Source organism: Anas platyrhynchos, chromosome 33 (assembly GCF_047663525.1).
Source record: "Anas platyrhynchos isolate ZD024472 breed Pekin duck chromosome 33, IASCAAS_PekinDuck_T2T, whole genome shotgun sequence".
Lineage (NCBI taxonomy): Eukaryota > Metazoa > Chordata > Aves > Anseriformes > Anatidae > Anas > Anas platyrhynchos.
Genome location: NC_092618.1, coordinates 1,609,053 through 1,622,523, shown reverse-complemented (window position 1 = coordinate 1,622,523; position 13,471 = coordinate 1,609,053). Strand labels below are relative to the sequence as shown.

At 57.0% G+C, this 13,471-nt stretch overlaps 2 protein-coding genes across 2 annotated transcripts; both read left to right on the top strand.

Annotated features, from left to right (window-relative positions):
- Positions 1 to 2,198: 2,198 nt before the first annotated feature.
- On the top strand, positions 2,199 to 5,955 carry LOC140000292 (maestro heat-like repeat family member 5). The gene is made up of 8 exons (XM_072030135.1): positions 2,199 to 3,458; positions 4,072 to 4,142; positions 4,285 to 4,413; positions 4,555 to 4,634; positions 4,794 to 4,914; positions 5,190 to 5,279; positions 5,366 to 5,470; positions 5,692 to 5,955. Exons 1-8 carry the CDS (start codon positions 3,062 to 3,064, stop codon positions 5,938 to 5,940), a joined length of 1,242 nt encoding a protein of 413 aa, XP_071886236.1. The 5' UTR covers positions 2,199 to 3,061; the 3' UTR covers positions 5,941 to 5,955.
- Positions 5,956 to 7,179: 1,224 nt separating this feature from the next.
- LOC140000293 (maestro heat-like repeat-containing protein family member 7) lies at positions 7,180 to 11,258 on the top strand. The gene is made up of 10 exons (XM_072030136.1): positions 7,180 to 7,289; positions 7,511 to 7,665; positions 8,027 to 8,165; positions 8,440 to 8,571; positions 8,750 to 8,926; positions 9,283 to 9,438; positions 9,708 to 9,809; positions 10,019 to 10,121; positions 10,315 to 10,374; positions 11,034 to 11,258. The coding sequence occupies exons 2-10, from the start codon at positions 7,613 to 7,615 to the stop codon at positions 11,159 to 11,161; spliced, it is 1,050 nt and encodes a 349-aa protein (XP_071886237.1). The 5' UTR covers positions 7,180 to 7,289; positions 7,511 to 7,612; the 3' UTR covers positions 11,162 to 11,258.
- The last annotated feature ends 2,213 nt before the right edge of the window (positions 11,259 to 13,471 follow it).

The window sequence follows — 13,471 nt, the reverse complement described above, 5'->3', positions numbered from 1 at the left end:
ACCAACAACAGTCATGGGGCTGGAACATTGCCTGCAAGGTCCCACCTGCCCTAGCACCTCCCAGAACTGGCACGGAACTGGTTCACATGCATCAGAGGGTCTGGGAGCCCAGCAGCAGTGCCATGGGCTTGAAGGATCACAATCAGATCACTTCTACCTGGGCAGGTCCTAGGCCAAAAAGGGGGTGTTTTGTAGGTATGATATTATGAGGCGGTGGTGCCTCAGAAATTCTAAGTCCAGCAGGAAGTGAATGGCTGTTAAATGGCCTTTGAGGTGGCTTCTTGGAGAAATAGCTGGCAGCTCATCCATTGACTCCTGGCTGGGATCTATGCCATTAGGCTCATATCTGCAAAAGTACCTGAAAGGCAAGCAGAAGGCACTTGCTGTGCCTGTAGTTTGTGAGATCCGCTCTTTCTGAGTACCTGGTAGGCCCCATAAAGGAAGAGGTCTTGGATAGGGCTTGTCATGTCAGAGGTGTCAGCTTTTGCCTGAAGTCATCCTTCAGGACTGCTTTCAGTTTTCAACACAGAGGGGGCCACTGCCTCCAAGACGCCTGGGGTAAACTGAACCATGCATGAGGGCCTGGAAAAAGTCACCCTGGCTGCATAGGAGCCATTCTATATCCAAAAGCTGGAGGCAGGAAACAAATTTTTAGGGTGGTACGGAGCTGCAGGGCACATTGTGCAGGGTGTTCCTGCAGCCTTTATGTTCTTTTCCATCCTGGCTTCGGTGCTGCGTCTGTCTTAAGAAAGGAGTAGCCAACAGAGGTAAGACAGACACTCTGAGATCATGAAAGCCATCAGAAAACTACCCCTAAGAAGATGACTGATATGGGGAGGTCAGAAGAAGCCTGGCCAGGAGAAATGTGAGATTTGGGAGAGAGAAGAGGCCAGCAGGAATCAATGATTTCTGGGAGGCTAGAAGGTTCAGGCAATGTTGATTCTGCTGTAGCACTGACTTAAAAGAGTCATGTAAAGACCTTGCCCTATTTTAACCAGCAACATTAATCCTTAAACCTAAATGCTACTGTACACACTGTCAGGAATCCACTACTCTAATGCCTGACCTCAACGCATCCCTTGAAGCCAAAATTCATCACATAGCCCCTTCCCCTTGTTTTTACTCTCTTAATCACTCTGATCCCTGACCTTAACACTAGCATTAAAATGCTCTTTTTAACCCTAGGAAACTGCCTGAGAGACCTAAACAAAACCCTAAACCACAAAGCTTGTCCATACCCTAAACACAGACCTGATACCCACATAAGAATACCAAAACATTCCCATTCAAACTTTGCTTAATCTTTAACCCAGTAAGGTGGGCCCTAGTCCCTAGTCATATACATGAACACCTAACACCCAAAACCCCTGTTCCTGTGCATTAACCTCCTCACCTTCAGCCCCTCTACTAAGCCTTAACTTTAGGCCCGTCATCCCTTGGGACAGGGCAGGAACCATGAGGTTGCTCTGCAGTCATGGCACTCAAAGCTGAATGTGAGGGGCCATGGATCTCATCAGATTGTGGGCCACAAGGAGGAGACAGGGGAGAATGCTCTGATGAGCTCAGCTCTGCCTCAGGAAGTCCTGCACCAGCAGGAGCAATGTGACTGTGGCAGTGACTGTAAGGTCACTTCTGTCCCAGCAGTTGATAGGGAAGCAGCAGGAACATGTCACAGAAAGGGACTGAGAGGTCACTTCAGTCTGTAGGTGGCAGGTCACCCTTGACTTAGAGCTGGGATCGGTACTTTTCGGCTGACATCTGCCAGTGGCCCTGGTAGGCCAGCAAAAGGCACCTGGCTGGCATGCTGACTGTGGGATCCCCTCTGCCTACATACCCAGGAGGACCCATGCAGAAAGAAGGCCCACATATGGGTTGTCCTGTCCCTTCTGCTTGAGTCCATGACTGGACAGCAGCAGGCCCATGGCTTGGAAGATGCTGGTGCGGTGACTTCTGTCTGGTTGGCTGACAGGCCGCAAGGAGCCTGATGGATTGGGATGCCTACTTTAGGAGGGGGTTCCACCCTGATGGAGCTTTCTTTTGTAGTAGAAAAGAGTAGGAGAGAAAAAACTGCCACAAAGTGCACTTTGGAATGTTGGTGCTGGCCACGAGGAGGAAGAACTGTCCCTCAGAGTGTCGTGCTGCGTTGCCAGAGGTCACCCAAAGAGCGTCTGTGATCAGAGCATGGCTTTGTGTGAGAAGGAGCAGCTGGGGAGGGTTGATGAGACACTGGTGAAATGATGGAAATGCTGGGATGAGAGCAAGGTGGTGAACAGAGACGGGTGTCTACAGTCCTCAAAGAAATAGGTGAAAGTCATCAAAGTCAACAAAGTGCTCTGCCGGGCACTGCCCAGCCCAGCCCGGCCCCTGCCCACCTCTCCCCACCACCCTGCCCTCTCTCCAGCCCAGCCCAGCCCAGCAGCCCAGGCTGGGCTGGCCCCAGGGCAATGCCCTCCACAGGCTGCTGCAGGGCTCTGGGCACGGCCACCCCAGCCCCAGCCCCTCACAAGGCACCGCAGCTGCTGGGACAAAGTGTGGTGGTCTCACTCAGGTGGGCAGCCGAGCTCCACCACAACCGCTCTCTCACTCCCCCTCTCCTCAAAGAGGAAGGGGGAGAAAATACAACACAGAGAACTCGAGGTTTGAGATGAGAAAGGTTTAATTAAATGGAAAGGGAATGGGGAGGAAAAAAAAAAGAAACAAAAGAAACAATCAGTCCGCGCGGGAGCACGGAGAGAGGGAAAAAAAAATTATTCTCTACTTCCCATCAACGAGCGGTGTTCAGCCACGGCCTGGGAAGCAGGGCCTGAGGGTCCGAGCCACGTCTGCGCTCGCGTCAGGCAGCACCCTGGGGTGTCACCAAGTGACGTCACAATGGGTGCCCACCCAGCCCAGGCGCGTGTCACAGTGGCACCCATTGTGACGTCACTTGGTGACACCCCAGGGCTCCGCCTTATAAGAGCGCAGCCGTGGCTCGGACCCTCAGTGTCGGTGCACGGCAGTGACGGACAGGGCAGGAGCACAGGGCCTTCGAGGAGTCCCCGAGCATAGCCCACGTCCCACAATGCCGCAACCGCCCGCCCGGAGGAGCCGCCGGTTTCTATCTGAGAACTCTCCCACTCCAGAGGCTGCTTCTGAAGGGGATGAGGAGAGAGGCATGCCCCCCAGGCAGCCCAGGCTGGCCTGGCAGGAGACCTGGTCTTCTAGGGGCAGCAACCGGCCAGCAGAGGACAGCTTGCTGGCAGTGGAAAGAACCCCAGTCAAGGCCTTTTTGCCATCAGAGGACAGCAGCCTGTCAGAAGACAGCTTGCTGGCAGAGGACAGCACCTCGGTAGAGGACATATTGCCGGCAGAGGACAACAGCCTGGCAGAGGACATTTTGCCGGCAGAGGCCATTGCTCAGGCAGCGGGCAGCAGCCAGGTAGAGGAGAGCCAGGACGACGTACAGTGGCTGGATCCCAGTGAGTCAGGGTCTTCGGGATGGGGTGGGGAGGGTTGGGGACACAGAGACCCCTGCCTGACTCCAGGACTCCTTCCCTGGGTAAAGCGGCGCTTGGGCTGACGGGGCCGAGCTTCCTCCGCAGCACCACAGAATGCCAGGACGCTTTGGGCTGGGGGGGACCTCGGCGATCACGATGCTTCCCCCCAGCCCAGGCTGCCCAAAGCCCACCCAGCCTGGCCGTGGGCAGTGCCAGGGAGGGGGCACCGCAGCCTGCGCCAAGGCCTCACTGCCCTGGGCGTGAAGGAGAGAAATCCCTGCCTGGCCAAAAGAAACCTGCCCTCTTTGAGGTTAAGGCCGTCACCCCTTGTCCTGTCGCTGCAGTCCATGATGAAGATCCCCCCCCAGCTTTCCTGGAGGCCCCTTTGGGCACGGGGAGGCCGCAGCGAGGTCCCCCCGCAGCCTTCTCCAGGCTCCACAAGCCCAGCTCCCTCAGCCTCTCTTCCCAGCGGAGCTGCTGCAGCCTCTGGGCATCCCCGCGGCCTCCCCACGGCCTTCTGGGGCTGGGGCCCTTCCTCTCCTCACCCCTGCATTCAGCCCCTCTCTGCAGCACTCTTTGCTTTCCTCCTTTCCAGGTAAGGCATGGAAACTGTGCAGAGACAAGGCCGTGGAATTCATCAGGGCGTATGTCAGAGGCACAGAAAAGGTAATGGCAGCCGCTTGCATCACAGCTGTGCTCCTGGCGCTGCCCTCCAGGGGTCCCACACAGCCCCAGACCCCTCAAGGCTTTGGTCCTGCTGGCCATGGGTGTCCCCCTAATGCTCTGTTGGTGTCTTTGTGGCTGCCAGGACGACGAGGAGCAGAAGATGCTGTTCCTCAGCAAAATCTGCGATCTGTGCACATGTGTCACAGAGAGGGGTGTGCCGATGAACTTGCATGGCTTCTGCAGCAAACATAAGCTGGTGGAGAACATCATGGTGAGAGGATGCGCAGCGGGTTGGGGAAGGGGCAAGGCCCCCCGGCACCAGCCCCCTGGGAGGCGAGGGCTGGGGCAGCGCTGGCTCTGCTGCTGCTGGGTGCCGGCGGCTCCAAGGTCTCATCCTGCTTGTGCTCTGCAGGCGCTGCTGGAAAAGGAGCCCATGGACAGCTTGCGCACAGCATTCCGGCAGAAGGCCATGGAGACTGTCGCCCTCCTCAGGTGCGTGCCCAGCCCCTGGTGGCAATGTCCTGGTGGCCCTGAAGCTGGCAGGGAGGCTGCCCGTCCCTCCCAGGGATGCCTGGCCAAGGGAGGTCCGTGTCCTCCTTCATAAGCCTCGAGGCACTGCGTCCAACAGGCTCCTCTCTCTCTTTTCTTCAGCAACACCGTACCAACAGCACTGTGTGGCAAAAAGGAGAGTCTCCTAAACATGTGCTGCAAGAGCATCTTCTTTCTGCCTCCGGAGTCGGATGTGCCAGAGACAGGAGTGCTCTACGCCAAGGTATGTGCTGGGTGAGGTACCGGCACCCCCAGTCCTGCTGAGCTGCTGCCTTGCTTCCCCGTGCTGACACAACCAGAGACCAGTGCAGGGCCGGGGCCCAGATTTGCTTTCCCAGCCTCGCCCCTTCCCCGACCTGATCTTGTGCTGCAGGAGGTCTGCACGCAGTGGCTTTTTAGCCCCAAAGCCATCCCTGAACTCCCGAGGGGCTCAGAGCCAGCTCCTGGGGGTGAGGAGGGCCACAGAAATAATTCGATGCTCTTCTGTCCTCCCTGCAGACTATGAAAGCCATGGACACCATGCTGGAGGGCTTCGTACGCAACTGTCCCAACACCAGTGTCAGCACAGAGTTGGAGAATATGTTGAAGGTTTGGCATTTGCAAAGAATTTCCAAAGAATCCTCTCAGGTCTCATTTGCAGACCACTGTCAACCCAGTAACTTCTCTCCTCACAGGTGATGCTGGACTTTGCTGTCTCCAAAGACTCAGCTGTGCGTGAGAGCGCTGTGAGGAGGATTGAGAGGCTGGGTGATTTCATCATCAGTTATTTTGTGAGCGAGGTAAGGCACAAGGAACCCTCCACCCTTTCCTGCATCCCAGAGCATCCTGCCACTCAGGGGTGCCTGTGAGGCAAGCCTCGATGCACGTGAGTGCCTCAGAACCGTGAATCGAGGGTCTTCGTCCCTCCTTCGCCCCTGCTCTTCCCTCCCCAGGCCCTGCTATCTCAGGGGCTGGCTCTGCCTCCACTAAGCCCTTTGTCTCTCCTCCCTTCCTCACCCAGATCACAGATGACTATGAAAACTATAGCGATGATGAGCCCACAGAGCTCTACATCCCCATCCTGGGACAGCTGCTGGGCATCCTCTTCATTTTCACCAGTGACAAAGATTCCACCAGATTCACAGCTTTAGAAACTCTTTCTCACATATACAAAATCATCAGAAAAGGAAGAGGTAAGAAGGTGTGGTGGGCAGCGTCCGTCTGCACACAAACATCTACTGATTTGTCTACTTGTTTTCCCCGAGTTTAGTGGGGACTGTTAGTGTTAGGTTAGAGGTTGGACTCGATGATCTTGAGGTCTCTTCCAACCTAGACATTCTGTGATTCTGTGAGTATTGTGAAGGATTGTTTTTGTGCTTGGTGGAGGCTGCCCACGGAATTCTGCCAGGTTCCCTGGCCTCCTCTGCTCCTCACAGCAGCTTCCCGCAGCATTCTGGCTATCGTTTTCCGCAGAAGCTAGACGCTCACCTGCCGTCCAGGAGCAGTTCTCTGCTGCTGTCCTTCCCAACCCTCCCCAGATCACCTACCACGCTGTTTTGTGGTCTCCCCCAGTCTAAGCCATCAATCGATGAGCACTTCCCAAACCGCATCTTCCCCGAGGAGTGAACAGCAGAGCCAGCCGTGCATCACCAGGGATGGTGACGCCCTCCAGAATGCTCCCTGTTTGCTCCCTGCCGTCTTAAAGGCAGGTGTCAGGGGGCTTCCTGCACATCCTGACCCCGAGCAGAAGGGGGTCTGTGACACGCTGCTACCCCCACGGCACCCAACGCCATTGCTTCTCCTCCTTCTGCATCATCCCTGAGGTCCCTCTCGCTCCCAGCACTCCTCACCTTGTGCTTTACATCCCTGCCCACCACTCTCCTCGCCGTGGGTCTGAGCCTCCCTCCTCAGCCATTCCTAGTGAAAGTGCTTTTCACCATTTGGCAAGCTTGTTGGCAAAGATGCTCTTCCCTACTGACTCTTCGCTGTTGCCCCCTGTTTAGAATGCATATTGAGAGCGGACATGGTAAATTATGCAGAGAGACACAAGAAATTGGAGCATGCAAAACTTCCATTTTCTATACCATCAACTCCGTGTGAAATTGCCAAGGTAATGAGCTCTGGCCTTGCTGGGGATCTTGTCCGCAGCATCAGCAGGCATCTTGTGTGAGCAAAGGGGTCCAGAACCGGTGGGGCTGGCACGGCCTCACTCGCCCTGCTGAGAGGGTTCCTCTTGTCCCCAGGCTGGGGCTATGCGAAGGCTGCTCCCCTGTGTCCCGGCAGCAGCTCCAGCCCTCCTGGCCACCAGCAAGCCCTGGTTACCTGCAGGGCCAGCACTCTGGCCCCATATGCCCCATCCTCACCCCTTCCCCCGAGGGCCCTCTCTCCAGAGCTGCCCTTGCTGCTCAGCTAAGCAGCACCCTTGGGACACTCAGTGAGGCATGTCTTTGCTTCTCCTTCTTCCCACAGGGGTTTGGAGGATACCTCTTCCCTGCTGAGAGGCTGGACATCATCCTCACAGCCCTTGAAGCTTTACAAGACTCCAGCATCCATGACAAGAAGAGGGCCTGCAGCGTGCTGGACGCAGCCTTGGAGGTCCCTGACTACTGGCTGACAGATGTAAGTGGCCTGTGGCCATGGCCCTGCCCTTGAGCTCTTCCAGGCGTGGTTCCTCTCTCCTTCCCTGCCTCCCTCCCTGCCTCCCTCGCACATCGGGGTCTCTTGGGCTCCAGAAGCCACCTGAAGCCAGCAGAGAGCAATGGAAGGCGCCAAAGTTTGAGTGGCAGCTGTGGCAATGGCTGCGGTCTGCTGGCAACACCATTCCCACTTTGTCCCCCAAGGTGCCAACGATCGTGGAGTGCATCAGGAGAAACCTGGGCAGCATCCACACGGCATCGGCGCGGCAGTGCCTGGACTCCCTGCTTCTCCAGCTGACCAAAAAGATGCCCTGGAGAGAAGTCATGAACCTGCTGCAGTTCTCTCCGCCACGTGACAGGTCCTGGCCTTAACATCCTTGAGGGCTTGTTCCGTGTTGGGAGATGCACCTGGAGACTCTCTGCTTGCCACACCAATGGCAAAGAGCAGGACATCCCCAAGGAGCACAGCCCTCCTTCCCACCAATGTGTTCCAGCCCTACTGGGCCAGCCAGGGCTGCAGCAGCCCAGCTGTCCAAGGCAGCCCAGAGTCCCCCTGCCCCCAGGGAACATCAGCTCAGCCCCCTCCTGCCTGCCCAGGCTGGGCCCTCAGTGCTCCCCAAGTCACAGGGGCTGCAGGACAGCCTGGGTCCTCTGGGGCTGGCCCAGTTTGTGGCCCTGCGGCTGAGGCAGCCTCACTGACAGAGTATTCTGGGCTTGCAGCACTGACCTGGCCATGTGGGAGGTGATCCTGGCCATGCCGAAGACCTTGAATTGGGTTTTAAACTTCATGATGGGCTTCTTGCAGCTGTGCTACTGGTGCACCGCAGTCTCCGAAGACACCTGCATCCGTCGCTTGGCTGTGAGTTCCCAGATGAAACCTTGCTCCCAGCAGGGCCACGTGTGCCCCTTCAGGCACACAGGCACAGCCCTGTGCCCATCTACCCCCAAACTGCCAGCTCCCGCAGGACGTACGGACACATGGTCCCTGGGGCCGGCAAGCCCCCGTAGCTCCCCGCGCCTGGTGCCTCTTTGGTGCCAGCTGGCGCTGCCCCATCCCTGCCCAAAGGTGGGAGAAGAAGAGGCTGCAGGGAGCCCTGCAGGCCCTGCCAGGCTCTCACTGCTCTTTCTTGCAGATGCTGGCCCAGAATGAAAGTTATGAGTTTGGTAACCCGGTGCACCTCCAGAGCTACCTGAGGCACCCAAGACCAATGATGCGCTTTTTGGTTCTGAAAGGGCTCTGCACAGTGTCAGAGAGCCCTGAGAAGGTGAGCGGGCCATCGTCAAGCAAAGCCATGTTGGCAGCCTGGGGCTTTGCTCTTCTGCCCTCCCGTCCCTCCCCGCTGCCAGGAAGCAAGGCAGGAGGCTGGTGCTCAGGAACCAGAGCCCTTTGCCCAGGGTGGTCTCTCACTGCCTCACGGAAGGGAAATGGTGTCTTTCCTACAGGCAAGGGAAATTCAGGTCTTGCTGCCAGACATCCTGGAGGCCCTGCAGGACACCAACACAGACGTGGTGCTGAAGGCCCTGCTTGTGCTGAAAAACGTGATGGCTCATGTGGAGAGGAGGGAGGCCAGTGGCCCGGCTCTGCAGCTGGCTGAGAAGCTCCTGCCATTCTTTGACCACGTAAGTGTGCTGCGGGAGCCCGAGCCCTCAGCTGGGCCCCCTGTAACGAGGGCTGCCCTTCAGCCCGGCCCTGTGGGCAGCACTCAGGCAGGGCCTTCCCAGTCTCCTCGTCAGCCCAGGCGCTGGGGAGCTCTGCTTGGGCATGGCTGGTGCGGCTGGTGGCGAAAGTGGGGTGGCTGGCGGGCAGCCTGCGATGGCAACCGATTGCGTTGCCCTTCACGGGCACCAGGCCTTGCAGCTGCCCCTCAGCAGCTCCTCTGGGAAGGATCCAGCGCTGAAGCATCTCACAGTGCTGGGAGCTCCCTTCACATCAGCCACGCTAATGCTGAAATTCCTCCTGTCCTCCTCCCTGCCAGGCGTCCAGCCAGGTGCAGGAGCACTCCATCTGCCTCTTCCAAGCCGTGGTGGAGGCTGTGCTGCGGCAAAGGACGAAGAAAATGAAGAGGACAGTGTACAGGAGCCTTCTCCCACTCTACTTTCACATGAGAGACCAGAGTGAGAGCGTAGCAAAGGTACAGATCTCAGAGCTGAGCAGTTATGTGGGCAAGGGTGTGCTGATGCCACAGGGTTGCTCTGGGGGATCTCTGGCCGGCAGCATGAGCTGCCTCCGATGGTGGCTGTCCCGTGGCCTTGCCTTGGCCACTGAACCCAGTGCACGCTGCCCCCCACCACAGCCTCCCCTAACGCGCTGGGAAAGGCTCGCAGCCCTGCCAAGAGGAGGGGACAGAGGGTCTCCTTCCCAAGGCTGTGCTGCTACCTCCCAACCTCTGCTGCTCCGCAGGCCTCTGGGGAAGCTCTCGCCGTGACTGCAGAGTTTCTGCGATGCAAGGAGCTGAAGCGCTTGGCCCAGACAGAACAGACGTGGAGGACCGGGGAGTGCTTGGTAAGGACCCAACTTGGTTTGCCCCAGCTGGGCAAACGTGCCCGGCCAGAGCCCGCTGCCTGCAGCCGCATCCTCGCTCCCTTCCTGCCAGCACAGAGCCCCAGGGGGCTCTTCTGCAGGCCCCTCTGCCCTCCCTGCCGCCAGGATGCTGGAGGAGACCCTGGAGAGGGTGTGCAAGCCCCGTGACCCTGCGTTCTCTCTCTCTCCAGCTGCAGCAGGACAGAGGCAGAGTAGAAGAATACCTGCAGCAGAGCCAGCCCTACCTGCAGGCCACTCAGACCCTTTTGCGACTTGAGGCCGTCAGATTCATTGGTGAGCCCAGCCCCTGGGTCCCTCTTGGGGCAGTCTTTGGCAGCCCCAGGCACTGCCCTGTTGCCCCCAGAGCCCCCCGACTGGGCCCTTGCTCCAGGGTGCAGGAGGGGGCACAGCCTGGCTGGCCAGGCCAGGGGCTGCGCTGCTGGGAGCGTGCTGGGGAGCGGGGCTCTGATGGGGTCTCTGTGTCTAGGTCTTGCTGCGCGCTACTGCGAGGACCAGAGCGAGGAGAAGCAGAATGAAATCCTCAGCGGTGAGTGAGGGCAGTGGGGGGTGTGCTGGGGCTGGGGGGACAGCGGCAGAGGCCCCCGTGCCTTGCCCTGCTCCAGGGAAATGCTTCGGGGCGGAGGAGCAATGCAGCCATAGGAACGAGGGAGAGGAGACGGGGTAGCCTGTGGTGTCAGGGAATGGCCTCCCAGCCTGGAGCTGGGCAGTGCCGCTGAAAGGGTTGAGTGTCCCTGAGGAAGAGTCAGGGGAAAGGGCAGTAAGGCTGACAGAAGGTGGGAGCCTGTTGTAGAGCACGCAACCAGGACGAAGAGGGAGATGAGACAGCCTACAAGCAGCTAGGAGCAGGGTCACGATTGCTAGCCCTTGCTCTCATGGGGAAGCACAATAGCGAGAGGAAAGAGTCCAGGAGATTCCTGGAGTGTGTGAATCCTCCCAAGGGATGGAGGCAGGTGGTGAGGGAACCAGCTTGTGAAGGTGCCCCACTTGACCTGTGGTGCGCAGGTGGGGAAGGACTGGTGGCTGCATTTGGGACATTGCTGAGCAGCAGCTTTCAACGGATTCCTTTGTCCCTCCTGCTCCTCCTGGCCTGGGGAAGAGTCGAGTGGGGCTGGCATGGTCTGCAGGGGATGCCTGGGGATCTCTGCAAGGAGTGGGTTTTCATCTCTGCTCTTCTTTCTTTTGCAGTCCTCCAGCCTTCATATAAAGACCCAGAACCCATGGTCCGTTCCCTGGCATTTCAAACCATCCTGATCCTGGCGTCAAGGCATAACGCAATGTCAGGACGGAGATTTCCACTGCCGTGTTGCCGCTAGCCCCGCAGCAGTCCTCAAAAGAGCAATATATATATTTAATAGAACTAGGTTGTTGTCTCGTTATTCCAGCAGCTCCTTCACAGTGACTCGGTGCCATGACGCTCAGCCATGACGTCTTTTCCCTGGGCCCGGTGACTGCATGGCGCCTACTGAACCAGTGAAAGAGTCACAGAACCCTTGCGCTTGGAAAAGGGCCTTCAGCTCAAGTCCAAGCGTCAGCTAACACCACCAGGCCCACCACAAAACCACGGCCCTTAGCGCCAAGTCCACGCATTTCTTTAATAGCTCCAGGCCTGGGACTCCAGCAGTGCCCTGGGCAGCCGGTTCCACCCTTTGCATGAAGAAATTCTTCCTGACATCCCATCCTGTGAGTCCACCTGTGGTAGGTGCGCCCAGGTAGAAGAACTGCTCAGCCTCCTGGCAGAGCTTCGGGAGGAGGTGGGCAGGCTGAGGAGCACCAGGGTGTCGGAGAAGGTTGAACTGTACTCTGCCAGCCCTGGGACAGATGCGTCAGGCAGACACAGCAGAGGAAATGGAGGATCCCCTACCCTCTGGCCATCAGGCAGAAGGAGTGCATCTCAGTGACGAAGGGATGGAAGTTTAGATCTGCTCGGGGCAGCAGGCGGACCCCTCCTTGCCTACCTCACCTTCCTTTCAGGTGCCCTGAAACAACAGACTCTGGAAGTAATGGACACACAAACGATGATGTGCATGAAGGTCCATCCAGGTTGGAGGGGTTTTCTAGGGCAAGTCAGCCTTCCCCAGTATCACGACCACCTCCATCAAGAAGAAGAGAAGGGTTACTGTCATAAGTGACTCCCTTCTGAGCAGAACAGAGGGCCGCATATGCCGGCCTGACCCAACCCATGAAGTCTGCTGCCTCCCAGGAGATCAGGGTAAAAGATGTTTCTGGAAAGCTCACTTGCCCCGTAAGGCCCTCTGAGCATCATCCATTATTGTTCTGTCCTGACAGAATCTTCTAAGTGGCACACCAAAATGGGAGGGAGTGTGCGCTAGCGAGATCCTTCGGCCTGCTCCATGCCACGCTGGGTACACTGGAGCACATTTGGAATGTTTCTGCACCGATGCACCCAGCATGAGGGACAAGCAGGAGGAGCTGGAAGCTTCAGCTCCATCCCAGAACAAGCGAGACTTGGTGTGCTGTGATGGACGGGTATGGGCTCTTCAGGAAGGATAGGCAGGGCAGGCGAGGCAAGGGGCTGGCACAAGGACGTGGCCGAGAGCTTCTGGGTAAGGATTAAGGGAGAAACCAATCACTTGGATGTTGCAGTGGGAGTTTGCGATACCAATGAATTATTCGCTAAGGAACTAAGAGAGACCTCTCTTAGCTCAACTGCCCTTGTCCTGATGGGGGACTTCAACTTGCCAGACGTTAACTGGGAAGACCACACAGCTGATACAAGCAGGTCCAGGAGATTCCTCACACACCTTGATGACAACTCCTTGGTACAGCTACTGAGGGAGACAACAAGGAAAGGTGCCATCCTAGACCTGTTGCTTGTGTTATAAATGGCTCAGTCTTCAAAATAGGATTATAATCAAAGTTTACAATTTATTAAAGGAATAGAGGTAAGCAAACAGCGCTGGGTGCGCCGGGAGTCTCTGCTCCACCAGGACGCACACCAGTTACATCAAGCAGCTGATTTTTATGCTCCTAGGCTGATACATATTCATTACTACTTCTAAAAAAAATGGGTTATTATAATTAGCTTCCGGGATCCAAACCCTCCTACTGGAGCATGCGCATCAGTCTCTGGTGGTCCCCCTGGGGGTCTCTGGGGGTCTTTCATGCTGAAGGCTCGTAGTCTTCCTCTCCGTTTTTTTTCTTGTCCTTCCCCTTTGTACTCCTTGGCAGCATGTCAAAAGCTTACACAGCGTTCCCTGCAAGTTTTGTCTTCTAGCCATCCTTCAGCTTCTTTCTTCTCCTTAATCTCCTGGCCGCCTGGCCAGATATCAGGGGCTTGCATAGTGTCCCATTCGGAAGTCATAACAGTTACTAGTTGTTAGCAGTTGTTCTGAAACCCCCAGACATCAGAGACTTCAAAGAAAGAACATACAAACACAAATAGCTCTCTGTTGACACTTCACATTTAAAAATCTTTGGCGATTGGAGGAAAACTGCCAGTACGCCTGCTTTTGGCAGGGGGGTTGGACCCGATGATCTCTTGAGGTCCCTTCCAACCCCTCCAATTCTGTGAACTTTGGACACGGGGAGGGCAGAGTTCAGGCTGCTCAGGGAACTAGTTCGGAAGATCCCCTGAGAAGCTGTTTTGGAAGGTATCGGGGTCC